At 54.0% G+C, this 20919-nt stretch overlaps 1 protein-coding gene across 1 annotated transcript in view; it reads left to right on the forward strand.

The window, feature by feature from the left end:
- Positions 1–26: 26 nt before the first annotated feature.
- The window catches only part of DNAH2 (dynein axonemal heavy chain 2), a 96082-nt gene continuing 75189 nt past the window's right edge, over positions 27–20919 (forward strand). The window contains exons 1-6 of the mRNA XM_090052287.1: positions 27–44; positions 731–872; positions 11083–11186; positions 13081–13251; positions 17571–17799; positions 18290–18400. Of these exons, the coding sequence (XP_089908413.1) occupies positions 740–872; positions 11083–11186; positions 13081–13251; positions 17571–17799; positions 18290–18400 (748 nt within the window). The 5' untranslated portion in view covers positions 27–44; positions 731–739. The remainder of the gene's footprint in view (positions 45–730; positions 873–11082; positions 11187–13080; positions 13252–17570; positions 17800–18289; positions 18401–20919) is intronic.

Raw genomic sequence — 20919 nt, forward strand, 5'->3', positions numbered from 1 at the left:
AGTGCGCGGGGGGGCCTGGCCTGAGGGCGAGGAGAGCCCAACGTGTGCGAGGCAGGGCAGTTGTGGGGGTAGTTGGGGCTGGGGGCAGGTGCGGGGGTTAGGAGGCAGATGTAGGGGGTTGGGGCACATATGGGGGAGTTGGGGTAGGGGCAGGTGTGGGGAGTTGGGGGGCAGATGTAGGGGAGATAGGGCAGACAGAGGATGGAGCAAATGTTGGGGTGGGGGGTTGGAGGCAGTTGTGGGGGAGATGGGCCAATTGTGGAGTTGGGGCAGGTGGGGCTGGTGGCAGGTGTGGGGGGTTGGGCGCAGATGTAGGAGATGGGGCAGATGTGGGAGAGATGGGGCAGGGTTGGCAGTTGGGGTGGTGGTGGTAGGTTTGGGGGCAGTTGTGGGCAGCACTTGGAGGTTGGGGACAGGCATGGGGAGGTTTGGGGGCTGTTGTGGGGTTGGTGGCAGGTGTGAACAGCAGTTGGGGGCTGGGGGGTAGGTGGGGGCAGTTGTGGGACTAGGGGTTGTAAGTGTGGGCAGTGGCTGGGGTAGGTGTGGGTGGTAGGGCAGGAAGGAGGTGAAGGGCAGTTGGGGGCTGGTGTACGTGGAGGGGGCAGTTGTGGGGAGCTTGATAGGGCAGTTCTGGGGCTGGAGGGGAGAGGTGAAAGGGGCCTTCCCTTTGGGGCCTGGGAGACCCAGGCGTCTTGGCCCAGTCCTCATGTGCCCGCTCTTGTTTCCCCAGCAGCTCACGATGAGCGTGCGCCGCCGCGGCCCCCCTGGGGACAAGAAACTGCGCAAGAGCTCTGGGCGCGGGTCCTCCGTGGTCTTGGACACCGGCCCGCCACCACTCCCACCGCCACTGCCGCCTGCTCTGGAGGATGCTGGTATTGCCATGCCCTTTGCTGGGTTGTGCCAGGGGTGGGAGGGGGCCCACAGATATCTGTCTGCCAGCCACTCTTTGCACCCAGGGGGCTGCCCTCGCCTACATCCACCCAGCCCTGCATGAGGGCAGTGCCTGCCAGTATCCCCTAGCCTGCCACTGTGCTCGTGCTCCACACAGTCCCACCCGTTCACCAAGTGGTGAGACGGCCTAGGCGAGGACAGAGCTGAGGGTCCCTGGTTGGCAAATCCATATCCCCCAAGCCATCGGGGACCTCAGCTGGCTGCTGCACTGTGGAGCCGTTGTCATGGGTGTGCTTCACAGGTGTCCCCGACACTTGCTCCTTCTGCCAACCTGCTCTAATACACTTCCCCTCTGTGGCCCTGGGACCTCGTGGTCAACATCATCCTGTCTCTGGGCATCTACCCAAGCGGGAATGCATCTGTGGCTGGGCTGGAACTCAGTTTCGCTGCTCAGCATCCCCGACTTGGGGCCACAGACTCTAGATCTGCTCCATGCCCCCTTCCGGATCCATTATTAGCCTGTGATCTTGCTCCCATCCCTGTTGGAATTTGTTGCTAGCTTCTCAGTTCTCCCTGTTTAAAGGAAGTTTGTAGTTTTACTTGATGGCCTCCAATATCCCCCGAGTGTAACAGGCCCATGTCCTGGGGTAGCAGAGAGTGGAGGCTGAAAGGGAGAGGAAGTGGAATGTAATCGGGGTTTTTTCTGCAGTTGCACAAGGCAGGGGCAGGGAGGTGGAGGGGGGTCATTGTTGGGCAAGCAGCTTCAGTGTGTGGGGGTGAAATGCTGACTTTGCCCCCTGCTCTCTGTTTCCTGCCTCATCCTCTGCTCTCCTTGTGGGACTCCCTGGTGGTATGGAAGCAGGCCTCATGGTCCTGGTCTCTCTGGGAGCCCCATGGCTGGGTCAGACTGCTCCCTGGGTCAGGTGTGGCCTGTAGGCTGTGTGGTTGTGGGGGGAGAGAGACGAAGAAAGATTCACTGTAGGGACAGAGGGTTGATGACTTGACTGAGGCTCCTGTGGTAGCTTAATTGCAGAGCCAAGCAGGCCATCTGGCACTCTTGGGGCTTAGCCTGGTCCTGTAGCTTCTGGCCTGTGGTCTGGAGGTGATGCTGGCTGGGACTCCTGGAACTTGGGTTGGATGGGGAGGTCGGCCCAGGGCAGACCGGGCAGGAGGTAGAACAGCAAATGGGGCAGGGAGGAGAGAGCAGAGCAGAGCAGTGGGTGGGGCAGGGAGCCCAGGGCAGGGAGCAGAGAGGTGGATAGGGGCAGGCCATGGGGCTCCAGGGGCCACTCACAGAGGGCATTGGGTGGACCCCATGTCCTGCCTGGCAAAAGAGCTTGCCCCCCACCTCCCCGTGGCCCAGCCTGTGCTTAACCTCCAACCCCCAGCCTCCCACATGCCATTTCCTTCCCCTGCCTTGACCCAGCCAGCTTCCAAACCCTAGAGGTCCTGCCTGGACCTTGCCCTCTGCTGCCTTCCAGCCAGTCTTGCTTTCAGCTGCAACCAGTGCCTTCCCACCGCCCTGCTGGAGCTGTTTATCTAAAGCAGGGCCATGAGGCCCCCCTCCAGCCCTCCTCCCCCCAAATTGCTTCCCTCCGGCGTGTTACCACAGTAACCCGCCCGGCGCTCTTCTGTTCTAGTGATCATCGGTGCCTAATGTAACGTGCGCAAAGCTGGCTCTTCTCAGACCTTCCACTCCAATCCAATCTGCCGCGACAGGCAGTGAAATGACAGCTCCTTGTCAGGTGGCCGCACGCTGGATGAATTGGGAAGTGTTCCTCCCCCTGCCCCATGGTGTGTGGTCTGGGGGGCTGTGGGAGGGCTGGATTTAGCCAGGAACTGCTTCTTCTGCCCTCCCTTGGCACCTTCGCTTTAGACCTCTCATGCAGGGTGGCTTCTCTCCTTTCTCCCCTGCTGAATCCATTCGCTTTCTGGATGTCATGGGTTTTTTCCAGGGGTCCTGGTCCTGAGACATCTGGTGGGTGTGGATGCAGATGGAGCTGATGAGAGCTTTAATCCTTGGTGCATCTCTGGTCCCCAGCCCCAAAACCCTGCTTTTGGGATGGAAGAACATCACAAGACCAAATCCAGGCAGTGCGGAAGGTCCGGCAGGGCTGAGAAGGGCCCAGGGGTGCCCGTGACCCCTCAGCTCAGTAGGAGGCAGTAGGGTGCAAGCCCATGGCCTCTCCTGTACAAGCAGGGCAGGCATCTGCAAAACCCGGGGCAGTGAAGTTTTTCGAGTCTGTGGGGCACTGGAGAGGCCTCCCCCTGTCCAGGTCTGGGCCCTCCATTTCCCAGAGGAGGTGGAAGGGTTGGGAAGAGCCCAGCGCAGGGTGACAAAGACACTCGTGTGGGGCCTGGCAGGCAGAAGCAATGAGGTCAGGCTGGAAGAGGGAGACTGAATCTTGGAGGGGGATTGGATCATGGCCTTCAAATCCCTGAAGGGCAATGGCAGGGGATGGAGATGGGCTTTATTTCTAGGAGCAGTGGGCTTGAGCTGCAGCAGGAGAAACTGAGGCTGGAGCTGAGGAACTTTGTGATGAGGGTGAGGCTGATGTCCAGCCTTGGAGGGGTTGTGGAGACTCCATTCCTGCATGAACATGGGGCCAGGAGGGTTTAGTTGGGACTGATTCTGCCTTAAGCAGGGGGCTGGATGGGATTCATAGACTCATATCATCACGGGATGATCTCGTGAGGGCCCTTCCAGCCCCACTCTCCTATGACCCTAAGGGATCAAGTATTGAGACGCCGTGCTTACTCTAAATTGCCCCTCCTGGGGTAAAAATACCCCTGTCCCTCCAGGCTAGGCTCTGTGCCTGAAGGAGACTCTTCCTCCATGCCCTGCAGTGCGGGGGTCAGGCAGCATGGTGGAAAATTTCTGGGTTGTCCAGGTGGGGTGCCTTCCAGAATCCACAATTGCCTGTCCTCTACTCGTTTGCCTTTGATGGCTCAATCCTATCATTGTGCGCTAATGAGCTGTGGCAGCAACTAGGTGATTGGGAAGGGGGAGCTGCCTGTTGTGTTCCAGCTCTGAACTGGCCAGCGGGTGGCAGAAGAGGAGGGGAGGAAAGGAGGAGGAGGAACTCTGGCTTGTCCATGTTGCCACCATCCCACCTTCTTTCTGCCACCCATCACGGGGTGCCGGCAGTGCCCAAGAAGCCTTTAGTGACATGTGCACAGAGCTTTCTGCCCCGCGTGGCTGCCCTGGCCACTCTGGTCGTGTTGGCTGTGCAGTCTCCCGTCTCTTTCCCATCTTGCCCTGGCCCCCCTCTACATGTTACATTTATGCCATGACAAATGCATTTATTGCACTTGCTTCTGGGTTAAATGCAAACAAGCTATAGAAACGTCCCCCTATAGTGGAGGATGTTTTTCTGGCCAGTTCATCTGGTGCCTTAAATGCAACTCAGACCATGGGGTCAGGAAGGAATTTTACCCTGTCGTTAGATTGGTATGGACAGAGGGGGTGGGTTTGCCTTCCTCTGTGCCAGCACGGGGCGGATTCAGCCTTTATTTGGGATCTCTTGAAAGTATATTAACGTTTTCTAGAGGCAGGACAATGGCAGCTGCAGGTCTGGTGGCAGGTTCAGGTGAGGTGCCTCATGTGTCAGGGTTGTTTTAGATTAGTGTTTTTTCAGCCTTGTTTCAGGCATGGAAAAATGTTGGTGGGAGCACAGTGCCCCTTTGAATTGTAAGGGGGGGTATTCACCTACCCTTGACTGGTTGTGGACCCCTTAGATATAGTCTGCAGACCCAGGGGTCTGCAGGTTGAAAACCACTGGTTTAGATGATGGATTTGGATGGGGATGAAGTTGGGGTCCCTTCCAGTTCTGCTTTTCTGAGTCTATAGACACGCCTTTTAGCCTCACTTCTCTCCAGCAGAAGAGAGCACTGAGCCAGAAACCTGGCTTCTGCCTCAAGCCTGGGCTGTCGCCCCTTTGTCAGTCCTTGCCCCAGATGGCACTGAGGCGTGTTTGATTCCCTGGTGTAGTCTTGGGAGCAACTGTGACACTGTGTTCTTTCAGGGGTGGCTGTGAAGCCTTGGAGCCCCTTCAGCCCTCACCTTGTGGGCAGTCCGCCACCCCTTGATGTCTTTTATGATGAGGGAGGCAGCCCCAGTGCTTCCAGATTTGCTCTCTCAAATGACCACCAGATGCCCGTGGTCACTGCCTTATGGGGTAATTTAATTGCATGGCTCCGTCCCATCCCTACATTATGTCCCATGCCTTGCAGATGGCATCTTCATTGATGTTGTTTTCCACTTAGCCCCTCCTCTGGGGTTTCTGGACTCTTTCTCGTAGTTGCACACTCTCAGCTGCTCAGGAGGTTTCTGGATCTTCTCTGGGGTCACCAAGAGAGGCAGCAAGTATCCTGCCACAGTGACAAATCAGCTCATTGTTAGCCAACCCTGTGGGCACTAGGCATTTGAGTGATCTCACCCCCAGGCCTGCAAGGGCTTAGCAGGAGGCATGATAGTTGGGATCAGGGATCAGGTCTCATCCTGCCATTGAATGAACCTCCTGAAATCCCTTCCAACCCTCATTTTCTATGATTCTTCCCTTCTCAACAATACCTGTCTTTGGGAGGAAGGTGGGAAAACCTTTCTTTTCCTTTGAGGATCAGCCTTGGCTTTGCACATGGGGAGGGTTTTGGTAGCACATGATCTCGGGAGGGATATGCTAGGTAAGAACATGCCTGGGATCTTGCCAGCTGGTAGCATTCAAGGCCTTGGCCCCATGTTTGGAACTCTAAGGCATGGGGGTGATGTTATTCAGTTGCCTTGAACTTCACTTAAATGCAGCTGCTTCTGGGGTGGAAAAGAACAGATCAATCTGGGGAAGGAGGGAGACATCTGGTGAGGGCACTAGAGTCAATTTGGACTCTCCGGTGCAGTGAGCAGAGCAGAGCAGACCTCACAAGGGCTTTGGGAGACAGAAGGATCCCATTGCCTCTGCTGGGGTTGGATTTAGGAGGCATCAGCCCTGCTGAGCCTTAGCTGCTTGGCACATCTGGCTCCATTATATGATGGTCACCACAAGCTGTTCTAACCGGCTTTGCCACCCACAGCTGTGAAAGCAAAATGGGCCCAGACACTGCCCCCTGCCCCACTTTGCTCACAGCTGGGGTCTCCGGGGTCTCCCTCCCTCTTCCGGCTTAGGCCAGCCCTGGGTTAGACAAACTGTGGACTAGGATGGAGGTGGTTGTGCTTTAAGACATCCCCAGAACTGATGTGGTACCCAGGGACCGCTGCACAGCCCCTTAGGACCTCCCAATACCCCCCTACACTGACCTGAGGTCCCATGGGCTTTGTGAAGGTCTCCCAACACCTCCCTGCACTGACCTGGCAGCCTTGTACAGCCCTCTGGACTTTCTAGCACTGACCTGGGACCTCCACACAGCCCCTCTAAGACGCTCCCCAGTATCCCCTGCACTGACCAGGGATCCTCCATACAACCCTCTTGGACCCTCCAGCACCCCCATGCCCTGACCTGGCACCCCCACACAGCTCTCTGGGACCCCCCAACAGCCCCCCACTGACCTGCTACTGCCACATAGCTCCTGGGACTCTGCAGCACCCCCTCTGTACTGACCTGCAACCCCCACACAGCCCCATGGGTCCCCCCAATAGCCCCCTGCACTGATCTGGGACCCACATACAGCCCCCTGGACCCTCCCAACACCCCCTGCACTGATCTGGGTCCCCTACACAGCCCTGTGGGGCCTCCTAACACTCCTAACCAGCATTGATCTGAGAACCACACAGCACCCTCTGACCCCCCCAGTACCCCTAGCACTGACCTAGGACTCCCACACAGCTTCCTGGGACCTCCCACACGCCCAGCACTGACCTGGGACCCCTGGACTCCCCAGCACCCCCCTGTACTGACCTGCAACCCCCACACAGCCCCATGAGCCCCCCACCAATACCCTCCTGCACTGATTTGAGACCCTCATACAACCACCTGGACCCTCCAACACCCCTGCAGTGACCTGGGGCCCCCACACAGCCCCCCATGACTCCCTAGTACCCCTAGCACTGATCTGGAACACCCAACACAGTCCCCTGGGACCTTCCATACCATCAACACTGGCCTGGCACCCTTGCATAGCCCCCAGGACCTCCTAACACAGACCTGACTGCCCTGGGCACCCCCAACACCCCCTCTCACCAGCCTGGGACCCCTGCGCAGCCCTCTGGGACCCTTCAGCAGCCCCCAGCACTGCCCTTTTTCTCCTAGAAGTCAAAAGTGGGGTGCACAGATGGGACTGTCTATGTTTTGGGGGGGGGCAGGACGGGACGGACACACATGACTACCTGCTTCTGCCCAGGCCATATCTCTTTGGGGACAGGAGACTAGGAGGCAGACCAAGGCCAAGGCAGGTTTGGCCTGGGTGTCAAGAAAACCTCCTTCACTGTTAGAGCAGTGAGACAGTGGGATAGACGCCCAGGGGATTTGTGGACACTCCATAACTGGAGGGGTGTTGGACAGCTACTAGTTGGGGGTAATCTAGGTGTAGTGACACCTGTGTTCTGCTACGGGGATTTCTCAGGGGTCTGGGCTTTGCTGGTTACCCACTTCCCCCTTTTTCCCCTACATGTGTCAGGGGGATTTTAAGGTTTTTAAGGACATAAGTAGACAAGGTTCTTTGGGTAGATGCAATATTTGTTATTAGACCAACTAAATAGTTGGAAAAATTGTTCTTTGCAAGCTTTTGGGTACAAGTACCTTTCTTCAGGCATTTCTAAGCCTCCCCCAGAGGCGCTGGGTGTTGGCTGCAGCCTGGGTTGGGGATGGGAGTGCTTCTGCTGGGAGGTCCTGGCTAGGGTCTTGTCCCTCTGCTCAAGGTCAAACCAGCACCATGTATGGGGTCAGGAGGTTTTCCCCTGGTCAGATTTGAACAGACTGGGGGTAGGTGCTTACCTTCCTCTGTAGAAGGCACATGGCCTCCACTTAGCATCTCTGGAGCGTATATTAACAACCTTTCATGGCAGCAGGGCATTGGTGGCTGTGGTCGCCCTGCTTTCCGTGTGGCACATTTGGGTACAATGCCTGGTGCTGTGTCAGGGCCAACAGTGAGTTTGGATGCTGGGTTTGTCTGGGCTGCTTTGGACAGGGCTGGTCCTGGACTCAGTGTGATCTGCAGGTCCTTTGGGGCTCTGTGATTCTACGATGTGCTCTGTGACCAGAGCTTGCCCACCTGGCATCTCCTGTAAGCCCTTTGCTTGGCTTGGCAAGAGTTTCACATCTCAACCAAAGTTATACTAGGAATATCCAACCCTACGCTCCTCTGTTTGCAAACAGAGCTGGAGTCCTGGGCATTTTGTGTGGGGAGTCAGGGGGTGGGGGAGATATTTAATTTTAAAGAGCGGATATCAGAGCATCTCAGTTTGGTCTTGATTGTTTCATTTGTCACACTTCGCCGCAGCACCGGCATCAGTGTCCCTGCGGTCCCTTTCTGCTGGATTTACAGGGCGTTGCATTCATAGGCCCGACAATCAGGAACAGAAACATTTAGCCACATGTCACGCTTCTGTATCCTAACATGTTGGAGAGGCTCAGGAGGCAGCCCTGTCACTCCGATCAAGAGAGACTGACTGCTCTGGAGGAGCCCACATTAGCAAGTGCTCTCAAATCTACCAGCTCCGGCTCTTCTTAAAGTCTTGTCTCTCGCACGGTGGCAATGGGTTCATTTGGAGCTAATGAAGCCCTTTGATTGCGCCCAGGGTTTGGCGGTTGTTAGTGGGGGGGGTGGAATATAACAGAGCTAGACGCTCATCCTTTGGGTGCCCATTTCAATTTGGTCTGAGGCGGGAGAATGATGAGATGACTGGCTCTGTGGATGCGGGGAGACCAGTGGATGTGGTGTACCTTGATTTTAGCAAGGCTTTTGACACAGTCTCTCACAACATTCTCTCAGGCAAGCTAAGGAAGTACAGGTTGGATGAATGGACTGTAAGTTGGACAGAAAACTGCCTGGATCATCAGGCTCTAAGGGTGGTAATAGTCAATGGCTTGATGCTGAGTTGGTAGCTGGTATCAAGTCAATTAATGACCTGGAACATGGCACAGAGTGTACCCTCAGCAAGTTTATGGATGACACCAAGCTGGGGGAGAAGCAGACATGCTGGAGGGTGTAAGTAGGATTCAGAGTGACCTAGACAAATTGGAGGATTGGGACCAAAAGAGATCTTATGAGGTTCAGCAAGGACAACTGCAAAGTCCTGCATTTAGGACTTCATAGATTTCATAGACATTAGGGGTGGAGGGGACCCCACGAGATCATTGGGTTCTGCCTCCTGCCCAAAGGGCAGGAAATCAGCAGGGGTCACAGGTCCCCAATTTTACCATGAGGACATCATGAGAGACCAATTCAAAGGCTTTTTTGAAATCTAAATATATGACATCAATTTCTTGTCCTTTGTCCTGGTCATATGAGGAAATGAGATTGGTCAGGCAAGACCTATTGGCATGAACGACCTGTGCCCCTGGCGGCTGGGGGGGCACGGCAGTGGTGGGAGCATGGTGGTGGTGAGTGGGGAGCTCCCACAGATGTCACTGGCGCTGTTGGCAGCAGGGAGGCAGCGTCTGCGGCAGGTGACCACCTGCAGATGCTGCAGGCAGTGTCTGCGGCAGGGTGGCGAGCAGTGACTGCCCGCAGGTGCTGCCGACTGTTGGCAGTACATTTTCTAAGGGATGTACTGCCACATTCAGCGTGCATGTGCACCCGTGTGCACCCCCTACACATCACCCCTACCTACCAGCAACAAAGCCATGTTGGCTGTCTCTCAGAACATAGCTTTCCATTAGCCTGTTGTTGATGGTTTCTTTGATTTTTTTCCAAGATCTTTCCAGGGATTGAAGTCAAACAGATTGGCCTGTAGCTCCCTGGATCTCCCTTCCTTCATTTCTTGAAGATAGGCATGAAACAATCCCAGGCCCTGGGACAGGCTGGGGGCCGACTGGCTGGGCAGCAGCTCTGCAGAATAGGACCTGGGGGTGATGGGGTAATAAGCTGAGCAAGAGCCAGCAGGGTACCCTTGTTCCCAAGAAGGCTGAGGGCATCCTGGGCTGCATTGGTAGCATTGCCAGCAGATGGAGGGAAGTGATTTTTCCCCTTTGGCACTGGGGAGACCACATCTGGCTGAAGTCCTGGGTCCAGTTGTGGGCCTCCCACTACAAAGAGGATGTTGGAGAGAGTCCAGCGGAGGGCAACAAGAATTGTCTGGGGACTGGGGCACATGATGGATGAGGAGAGGCTGAGGGCAATGAGCTTCTTGAGTCTGGAGAAGAGAAGGCTGAGGGGGGATTGAATAGCACCCTTTGACTCCCTGAAGGGTGGCTCCAAAGAACATGGAGCTGGACTTTTCTTAGATGACAAAACAAGAAGCAATGGTCTCAAGCTGCAGCAAGGGAAGTTGAGGTTGGATATTAGGAAAAACTTTCTCTGGAGGAGGGTAGTGAAGCACAGGAAAAGGCTGCCCAGAAAGGTGGTGGAGTCTCCATTCTGGAGGAGGATTTTGAAGACCCGACTAGACAAAGCCATGGCTGGGATGATGTAGTTGGGGCTGAGGGTTGGATTAGATGTGACCTCCTGAGGACCCTTCCCACCCTCATTTTCTATGATCCTTTGGGGCCCCATTCCAATTTGACCTGCAGTGGGCGGGGGAGTGTGGAGATAGAGGGACTATGTGGGGGGCCCACACTGGCTGGCATAGTACAGAGAACCTGTTGTAACGAGGTTGCCTCAAGCGCTGATGGATGGGCAGGTTCTGGTGAGTGGGGGACTGGAAGCTTTCAGTTCTGGAAGTGACTGAAAGTTGTTACCACGAGGCAGCTCCTCTTCTGTGAGGAAGGATTGGGGTTTGGGTGGCGGGGAGCACAGTTGGTCTCCTGGTTGGAATGAGCGTCTAGATTGGGGGAGGGGGGCGCAGTGATTGCAGCCAGCACAATCCTCATTGGAGATCTCCAGAGGGGAAGCCTTCCAGGGAGGGGGTACGTTCTTGCATATGTGACTGGGTGCGCCTGGAGCTCTGGGGATCCAGAGACAGATTCGTTCCCTAGGGGGCTGCTGAGCTGGTACTTTCTTCCAGCGCTGAGCATGCTAGGAAATAAACTGGTGAAAAAGTGTGACGGGGTGGTCAGAGAAATGCAGCTGATTTTTACGTGAGCAACTTCTGTCTCCTTTCAGCTGTTAGCTCTCCAGGACCTGGCGTGGGGGTAGCGAAGGCCCAGGAGGAGGCCGAAGCTGAAGAAGAGGCATGCCTCTCTTTGGAGGAGAAAGAAGTGGATTTGGTAGGTTCTCCAGCACTTGGACATCTACAGGGGTTTGACACTGCCTTTCTATCCCATTGCAGAAGGGCAGGGTAACACAGAGGTGGCTGTGCCCTTGGATTTCTCTCAGAGATGCCTGGTCCCTGCACAGGGCTGAAAATGCTGGGCGGGATAATCCCTTTGTTCCATCTCCCTGGGTCTGGTCACCCCGGTGCTGGGTCAGAGCTACTTTGGTTGGCTGGGCTCACATAGGGCCCAGCATTTTGGGCAGCAATCTCCATCCCCATTCACCCAGGCAGGGAATATGCCTTTGTTTTGCCTGGCCACGCCGGAGTTGGTATAGGGGAGACATTCTCAAGACTTCACACTGTGGTGGATCCCATGAGACCCTCTCACCCCACAAAAACACTTGGGATCCCTTGGGATCTCAGCGTCCAACTCTGTTTGGCCTCCTTGCCTTCCTTTCCTCCCTGCCACGTTTCTCTTTGATGTGGGACCCGCCTTTATTCACAGTCCTGCAATTTGGGGTAATTGCTCCACTTCAGCCTGGTTCCAGTGCCCCAGTGAAGTGTCTCATCTCCCCGCGTTCCAGGCTGTGAAGCTCTTATGTGTCTGAGGGCCCTATTAGCTGTTGTTACTGGCAGTGAGTGTTAAACCGCATCCCCACTTTTGGAGAACTTGTTCAGCAGGGGCCCAGATCGCCTTTCCAATTTGTGCATTAGTTGACCTGCTGGAGTGGGCAAATACAGGGGGGAGGGGGCAGAACAAAAGAGTTCTGCTTCTTCTTAGTTTGCAGAAGAGAAGACTGAGGGGGGATTTGATAGCAGCCTTTAACTCCCTGAAAGGTGGCTCCAAAGAACATGGAGGACTGTTCTCAGTGGGGGCAGATGATGGATCAAGAAGCAACAGTATGAAGTTGCAGCAAGGGAAATTTAGGAAAAATGTTCCTAACGTTTTAGGAAAAACATTTTCATTTAAATTGCCAGAACAACCTCAACATGAAAATTGTAACTGAGTTAAATTGCAAAAAAAGGCAATTTTTAATCTTGTGTACAGGCGTCCTAGGAGTGTGGTGAAGCACTGGAACGGGTTACCTGGAGAGGTGGTGGAGTCTCCATCCTTGAAGGTTTTGAAGACCCGGCTCAACAAAGCCTTGGCTGGCATGATCTAATTGGGGATGGTCCTGCTTTGACCCAGGGGTTGGACTAGATGTGACCTCCTGAGGTCCCCTCCCACCCTCCTGTTCTGTGATTCTAAGGCACTTGTCCATGTGGCAGAGAATAGGGTTTTGCTCCATTACAGCAGGTCATATCTGCTTGGAAAGTTTTCTGCCAGATGTTAACTTAATTTGATCCTAATTTCCCAGGTTTTCTTTCCACACCCCTGGGACCCAAACAAGGAGAGAAGGCTTAATGGTTTTCTTCCCCCCACCATCCCCCCAAATCCAAGCCCACACAGCTGCTACCACTCAGCTCCAAATTGGCTCCTTTCATTCCTCTCCATTCCTTCCCCCCTTAATTGTCTCCTCTCCCTTCTCTTTTAGAATGGTGTTGCCCAGCCCCTGACACTCTCCTGCGCAATTGTCTTTCAATCAGGTTGACAAATGAAGCTCCTCTTCACAGGCCTGAGGAGCCCCTGGGGACAGTGATTGGCTAGCAGAATGTATAATGATGCCAGGAGATTTTTTTTGCTCTGAGAGCAGTGTCTGTGACCCCTCTGATGCCCACTTGCTGCCCCCTATATGAAGGATGTTGGCATCTGTTATCCCATCAGTCTCTCCCGGGCTTCTGAGGGATGCTTTATTCTCCAGGGCTGGCTCTGAGGAATGCTCCGTTACACTTCTTCTTGTCTCTGTCTCCATTCTCCATCTCTGTGGCTTCCCTAATGCTGTTTCCCATCTACCCTCTGTCCCCAGAAACCCTGTATCCGAAGCAGGCTGGGCCTGAGCGGGGTCCAGGATGACATGTGGACAGAAGAGCACAAGGCAGCCATGGACGTGTTCCTGAAGGACCCCACCAAGCAACTGCTGGTTGTCTATGTAGACGAATTTGCCAGGCTGAAGGTGGAACATGCCATGCCCTACCAGGTTTGTTTGCTTCTGGGAGGCCACAAGGAGACCTGTGAGGTGAAGGGATCCCTTTGGATCTCAGCCATCTGGGGCTTGACTGTCACCCCACCAGCAGGGTGTCTTCACCCCTCTGCTGCTGATCCTCATGCCCTGTGCACTCTGCTATAAGCCCAGCAGTGGGACTGAGTTGGATTCCCTAAAGTAGTCGTGGGCAAGGTGGGTGCTAGGACTTGCCTGCACCTGGTGCTTCTCCCCATGGTGGCATTGAGAGAGTGCCTGTAGCCAAAGCCCCATGTCCACGGGCTGGATCTAGTGACTTCAGCAGCTGGATCTGGCCCACAGGCTATAGATTGCAGATCCCTGACCCCCAAAGACTCTAGGACCCCCTCAGAAAATGCCAGCTCTTCACTTTCCCTTGTTTCTTGGCTGTGGAGATGTACTAGAGCAAATTTCCTGTTGCAAAGAACTCAGTCAGCCCCTGGCTGGGCACAGAGTTTTGGATGCCCTGGTTTCCTATGAGAAATCTTTGAGGTTATCTCATGATGTTATCTTGCAGATGACACCAAGCTGTGGGGAGCAGTAGATACGCTGGAGGGTAGGGCTAGGATTCAGAAACACCTAGACAAATTGGAGGATTAGACCAAAAGAAATCTCATGAGGTTCAATAAGGAGAAGTGCAAAGTCCTGCACTTAGGATGGAACAATCCCAGGCTCCGTGGGGGACAGGCTTGTGACCGGCTGGCTCAACCACAGCTCTGCAAAAAAGGGACCTGAAGGGGATCACAGTGAACAATAAACTGGATATAAGTCAACAGTATGGCCTTGTTGCTAGGAAGGTAACAGCATCCTGGGCTGCATGGGTAGGAGTGCTGCCAGCAGATGGAGGGCATTGACTCCTCTATTCAGCCCTGGGGACGCCACATCTGGAGTCCTGTGTCCAGTTGCAGGCCCCCTCTACAGAAGGGATGTGGACACATTGGAGAGAGTCCAGTGAAGGGCAATGAAAATGGTTTGGGGGCTGGAGCACAGGACAAATGAAGAGAGGCTGCAAGAACTGGGCTGATTGAGTTCAGAGAAGATAAGACAGAGGAGGCTGAATAACAGCTGTCACCTCCCTGAAGGGTAGCTCTGAAGAGTGGAGCTGGACTATTCTCAGGTGACAGAACAAGGAGCAATGGGCTCAAGCTGCAGCAAGGGAAGTTGAGGTTGGATATTAGGAAGAACTTTCTCATGAGGAGGGTAGTAAAGACCTGGAATAGGCTGCCAGGAGAGATGATGGAGTCTCCGTCCTTGGAGGTTTTGAAGACTCAGCTAGGATGGGATGATATAGTTGGGGCTGATCCTGCTTGGAGCAAGGGGTTGGACTAGATGTGACCTCCTGAGGTCCCTTCAACCCTCATTTTCTATGAATCTAGTGACGGCGTTTGCGCACCTAGCATTGGGATTTTCCCTTAAAAGGATCTCTTGGTGCCCCAGGGTGCATCCCAGTCAGGGCCAGATTAACTTTTTAGTGGGCCCTAGGCAAATAAACTCATGGGCCCCCAGTTGAAGATGGCATTTTTATATTACTTTTTTTCAGTCAATAATTATAATATGTAAAATAAGTGCAACTGTGGACACCTTCTTCACTTAGGGGCCTAAGCATGTCCCTTGTTTGCCTATGAGTTTATCTGGTCCTGATCCCAGTTGAGGGTCGTTGCCCTTTCTTTGTGATGCTTCAGGGGTCTTTTTAAGCCCCCTCAGAGGCATTGGGTGTTGGCTTGGGGTTTTGACTGGGCTGTGACAATGTTTCTGCTTGGTCTTAAAAATGGAGGTTCCTGGCTAGAGACTCTTGCTTCTCTTCTCAGGGTTAGCCTGATGCCGTATGTAGGGTCAGGAAATAGTTTTTCCCTATGATCAGACTGGTACAGACTGAGGGGGCTTTGCCTTCCTCTGTAGCAGGGGGCACGGCCTCTACCTGGGGTCTCTTGAGTGTGTATTAACAACCTTTTCCAGTAGCAGGACATTATCGAACGTGGTCCCCCTACTCTACCTGCAGCAGGTTTGGATGTGATGTCTAGCATTGTGTCAAGGTGGACAGTATTTTTCGATCTTTAGATCAGTGCTGCTGAAGCTTTTTCCCCAACGGACCAAATATAAAGTGCCCGGTTCAACCATGGGCTGGATGGTGCTTCCAATCCAGCAAAGCGGGTAAAAAGGCAACAAGAGCCCCAGGTAGCTGCAGCTGGTTCTGGGGCCACATGGCTGGCTGAAACGGCTCCTTTTCTAAGTAGCTTCAAATATGTTTCACTCGGAAATGCGTTAAGGGCAATGTTTGTCCTTACTCACTGGCCACGGGACTGAGCCACCGTCGCAGTGAGGGAATTTCAGTCGTGGAGCAGGCATGCATGGGGAAAAATTGTGCCTCTCTTGTCTCTTACAATTCTCCAAGCATCTCAGCCAAAGAGGGGATAAATATGGAAATGTATTTAGACTTTCAAACAGCCTTTGGCAAGGTCCTTTACGAGGCTTTGAAGGAAACGAAGGCAGGCAGGGACACGCATGCTTAATTCTGCAAATGTGAACACTGCCCATGAAGAAGCAGCTGGGGCAAGATCGCCTCAAAAGTGTAGAACACCCTTTCATAGCGATCGTAGAGGAGTCGGGGTGGGAGGGGACCTCCAGAGGTCACGTCCAGTCCAACCCCCTGCCCGAGGCAGGATCAGCTCTGTTCAGACTGTCCCAGACAATGCAGAATCTGAACTCTACATCAGATGACCATTGAGCCTGACACAACACAGGATGTCACACCTGAACCTGCCACAGGGAATGCTGGAGAACTCCCAGATACAGGCTGTGCCCCTGCTACAGAGGAAGGCATAGATACCCATAGTAGAACAGCAATGGCTGTGACAAAGCTAAACCTCAAGCTCAATGATACCTAGGCTTTTTCCTCCCTGGGCCAGATTGATGGTGCCAAGCCTGTCCATGGGCTGGATCTGGCTGGGGGGTCAGACTCGGTGTTCTGGGTGGCGAGGCAGGGCTGATCCAGCTACATGGGGAGGTCGGGGAGTGGCCCAGCCCCTCCCTGGCTTTGGCCCCGATTTGGCTGCATGGGGAAGAATGGGAGGAGGAGGCATGGTTTGGCCCCTGATCCAGCCCCGCAGAACTTGGGAGTTTGGCAGCAGGGGTGGGGTGGCAGTATGATTATGGTTACAGTGAACAGTAAGCTGGATAGGAGTCAACAGTGTGCCCTTGTTGAAAAGAAGGCTAGGGGCATCCTGGGCTGCATTGGTAGGAGTGTTGCCAGCAGATGGAGGGCAGTGATTCTTCCCCTCTATTCAGCACTGAGGAGGTCACATCTGGAGTCTTGTGTCCAGCTGTGGTCCCCCCACACAGAAAGAAGTGGAGAAGTTGTAGAGAATCCAGCAGAGGGTAACGAAAATGGTTCAGAGGCTGGGGCACAGGACAGATGAAAAGAGGCTGAGGGCACTGGACTTACTGAGTCTGCAGAAGAGAAGACTGAGGTGGGATTTGATAGCCTTCAACTTCCTGCAGGGTAGCTCCAAGAGGATGGAGCTGGACTGTTCTCAGTGGTGGCAGATGACAGAACAAGGAGCAATAGGCTCAAGTGGCAGCAGGGGAAGTTGAGGTTAGAAATGAGGACAAACTCCCGAGAAAGGTAGTAAAGCACTAGAACAGGCTGCCCAGAGAGGGCGTGGAGTCTCCATCCTTGGAAGTTTTGAAGGTCTAGCTAGTCAGAGCCTTAGTGGGGCTGGTCCTGCTTGGAGCAGGGGGTTGGACTAGAGGTAACATCCAGAGGTCCCTTTCCACCCTCATTTTCTGCTAGCAATGCTCCTGCTTATGCATTCCAGAATGCCCTTGGCCACCTTGGCAGCCAGGGCACCCTGTTGGCTCATATTTAGCTTATTGTCCTCTGATCCTCCCGTGTCCTTTCCTGCAGAGCTGCTGCTCAGCCTGTCCCAGTGCCTGGAATTTTTCCATCCTAAGTGCAGGACTTTGCACTTGTTCTTACTGAACTGCATGAGAGTTCTTTTGGCCCAGTCCTCCAATTTGTCAAGGTTTCTCTGAATCCTAGCCCTACCCTCCAGCATATCTATGACTCTTCCCCGCTGCACCCCCGCTAGGTCTACATGGATGGATCCCCAATTTGTCTCCATGGATGGATCTACAGGAAACCACAGATTGATGAGGTCATACCTCGTTTGGCTTTTGACTGGCCCCTTTTGTCCATGCTTGATTACTAGCTTTGTGAAGGTGGTGGGACCAGAGGGTGAGGTGCCAGGGGCAGCTTTGCCTTTGACTAACCCACCACATGTGCCATTCCCCACTCTCAGGAGCAGAAGCTGCTGGCCTACTTCATCCGCCATGAGAATGCAGAGATCACGGCCGAGAACTTCCAGCAGACGGTTCAGTTTGGCACGCTCCGCCGGCCTTACATCAACAGTCTGCTGCGGCTCCTCAATGGAGTCTACCTGCCCCGTCTCTTCCACCATGCAGCCTGGCCCGAGAGCATCAAGAATGAATTCTTCTCAGAGGTCTATCACTTCATGACCTCTCTCACAGGTAGAGTTGCAGCCACTCCTCACAGCTTTGTCCCTGCTCTGGTTCTTCCCCTGCTCTCTGCTCCTCCTTTCCCAAGCCAGGTTGGTGCTCCCAGCAGAGGGTGCAAGGGCCTGTGGGATTTGCACTGCTACTTTTCTGCTTGAGAATCAGGTGGTGGGTATACATTACATGTGTTACATTAGTAGCATCATGCATGCCCTTGTAGCGCTGTCGACATGCCCAGTGGTGGTGAGGGGGTTGGGGGCGGGGGGTCTAGTGGTAGAAGGAGTCTGGGGATGGAAGTGGGGGCTTTGCAGGCCAATCATGGCCCACAGACCCTATTTTTTAACCCTCCTGCCCCAGCTAGTGCCCTTCCACCCCCCTGAGGCCAGCGTGGAACTGGTCTCTAGGGGCAGAAGTCACCACATCCCTGTGCCAGCCCAGGTGCGTGCGTGTCTGGTTTGTCTGGGCTGTGTCCCAGCACCTCCCTCCGTCTTTTCCCCTCCCCCAGACACACGCTCCAAAATGATGGGCCGCACGGTTCTCTACATCCCGATCGAATCCCTGCTCATGAAGCCTGAGACGGTTGTGAAGGACAAAGCCCTGATTCAGAGACTGGAAAGTGAGTAATTCCCCAGTCTCGTTCCCAGGGGACCTCCAAGGTGGGCGCAGAAACCAGATCAACTGGTGGGGAGTGGGGCTGACACGGAGGGCATTGTGGGGTGGGGATGGGACCCTAAACTTGGGAAAGCCATGAGTAGAGCCTAAGTGAATTAGCCTCCAGCAGCATGTGAACTGCATTCATCATTCCCAGTCATGGAGTCTCAGAGCACCTGCTGATGGGGAGAGGGGGCAGAGTGGGGTGGGTTATTGCTTTGGCTTCCCATGTTGTCTGAGGAGGAAGGATGCCTCTTCTGGGACCAGTGGGCACCTCTATTCTGAGTCAGCCGTCTCCTACCTGGGCCCTGGAAACTTAAGGGAAAGGCAGAAGTAACCGAGAAGGGTAAAGGTGTGATAATGATGGTGGTTTTTTATTAAGCACCAGCCCTGGACAAATATAAGCTTTGGTTGGATCCGGCCATGGTGTCAGCGGACATTGCCTGAGCCCCTGGTGGCTCGGAGGTCTAGGGAAGAGGTGCTGTGTCTGAGCACGCACACATGTTTAGCTGTATACCAGGGTGTCACGAGCTGAGGCCCAGGCAGGGCAGATCCAGGCTCAGGCACCATCTGGAAATAATGAGGCTGAATGATCCTTTGGAAACATGGCTCTGCCCACTGTGGCTACATAAGCTAGGACCAGACAGTGGCCAGCTCTCTGGGCAAGAGACCAGTGCCTCTAGCCTGCTTGGAGCTTCTAAATTGTGGGTAATTCCCAGGTGTCTGGGCTTTGGGGGTTGCCCCCTCCCCTTCTTTCTGCTTCATGTGTCAGGGGGTTTTTAAGTCAACACCAGATGCATTGGGTGTTGGCTACAGCCCAGGCTGGGAGTGGCAACTGGGATGTACCAATGGCCCCACTGGGACCAAACCTGGTGTTCCTGTCTGGCCGGTCTTGCCCCTCCACTCAGGCTCAGATCGACACCATCTTTAAGGTCAGGAAAGAATTTTCCCCCATTTGTATAGCTTGGGAGAGAGCGGAGTTTGCCTTCCTCTGTTGTAGGGGGGCATGTCCTCTACATGGGATCTCTGGAGCTTATATTAACAACCTTTTATAGAAGCAGGACGTTGGTGGCCGCAGTCCCAGGTTTGGGTGTGATGTCCTGCGTTGCATCAATGGTTGTCTTATGTAGAGTTTATATACTGAATTGTCTGGGGTGGTTTGGATAGGATGATCCTGCCTTGGGCAGGGGGGTGTATGTGGACTAGATGTGACACCCCCCCCCCCCCCCGCTTCCAGCTCCACTTCTCTCTGATTGTATAACTTGACTCCGTGCCCTGAATCTCTGGCTTAGCACCTTCTTCCTGTTCCCATCTTGGACCTCCTGGCTAGATTGCCCACAACCTCATCTTGACCCTTGGCTTGTTCTCCTGTACTAGGCCTGATGCTCGCCATGGCCTTGCCTTTAACTCCAGTAAACCTCTGACCTAGTGCAATTCACTAAGTCCAGTTGCCTACCCCCTGGTCCTTTACACCAGACTGCGGAAGCTGAAGCTACAGAAGTTTCTCGCACGCAGGTTTGAGAGCCCCATATTGGCCACTTGACTCACCTGTGTAGCACCAGGGGCTTAGAGGTACTTCCACAGGTAACCAACATCAGGTACAGTAAAAACAGCTTGCATGGGACAGAGATCTTTCTGCTCGTCAACTGCACCCTGCAATCCCAAATCAAGCCCCACAAGACCTGTTGCTGTATAAATAATTGCCCAGTAATTAATAACTTGAAATTAATTATGGCAGCGTGGCTGCTATATAAAGCCAATCCATGCACATGTCTCTTCCTTTGCTAACTCACAGCCGGGGCTGCCAGACTGCAGATACCACTGACGACAGCCAGGGAGAGCAAGGAGCCTCTTCTCATCTCCCTTCTCAGCCACGGTCGCATTCAGTCCGTAGCCCCTGTATTTTTACCCTTATTTCAAACAGCCTGTGGGTGTCTTCCCTTCTCCTGCATGTGCTTTGTCATCTAGGAGCATGTGCGTGGAGGATTACTGTGTTTTCTTGCATACCACACACCTCAAATAAGATCTGCATTGGAATGAAGAAAAAGATTTCCCCAGGGCTGCATCTGGAGACATCTATGCTGTTTTTTGGGCTCCGCATTTGAAAAAGGACGTGGAGAAGTTACAGAGGGTCCAGAGGCAGGTGACAAAGATGCTCAAGGGCTTGAAAAGGAGGGGCTGGAGGAGCTTGAGGAAAAGGCACTGAAGGGGGGACATGGCAGCAGTCCTCAAATACTTGAAGGGCTGCCATCGAGAAGAGGGAAAGGAACTTTTCTCTCTTGCTGCAGAGTGGAAGACGTGGGGCAATGACTTGAAGGTGCAGCCAAGTAGGTTTAGGATGGATCTCAGGGAAAACTTCTTCAATGTTAGAGCAGGGGGGCAGTGGGATAAACGACCAGGGAGCTATGGACTTTCCACCCATGGAGAAGTAAAGCAGGCATTGGATGGGTGTGATCTAGGCCTAGCTAGGCCATAGGAAGCAGA

The sequence above is a fragment of the Crocodylus siamensis genome, chromosome 6 (genome assembly GCF_052110815.1).
Source record: "Crocodylus siamensis isolate JL-2025a chromosome 6, ASM5211081v1, whole genome shotgun sequence".
NCBI lineage: Eukaryota > Metazoa > Chordata > Crocodylia > Crocodylidae > Crocodylus > Crocodylus siamensis.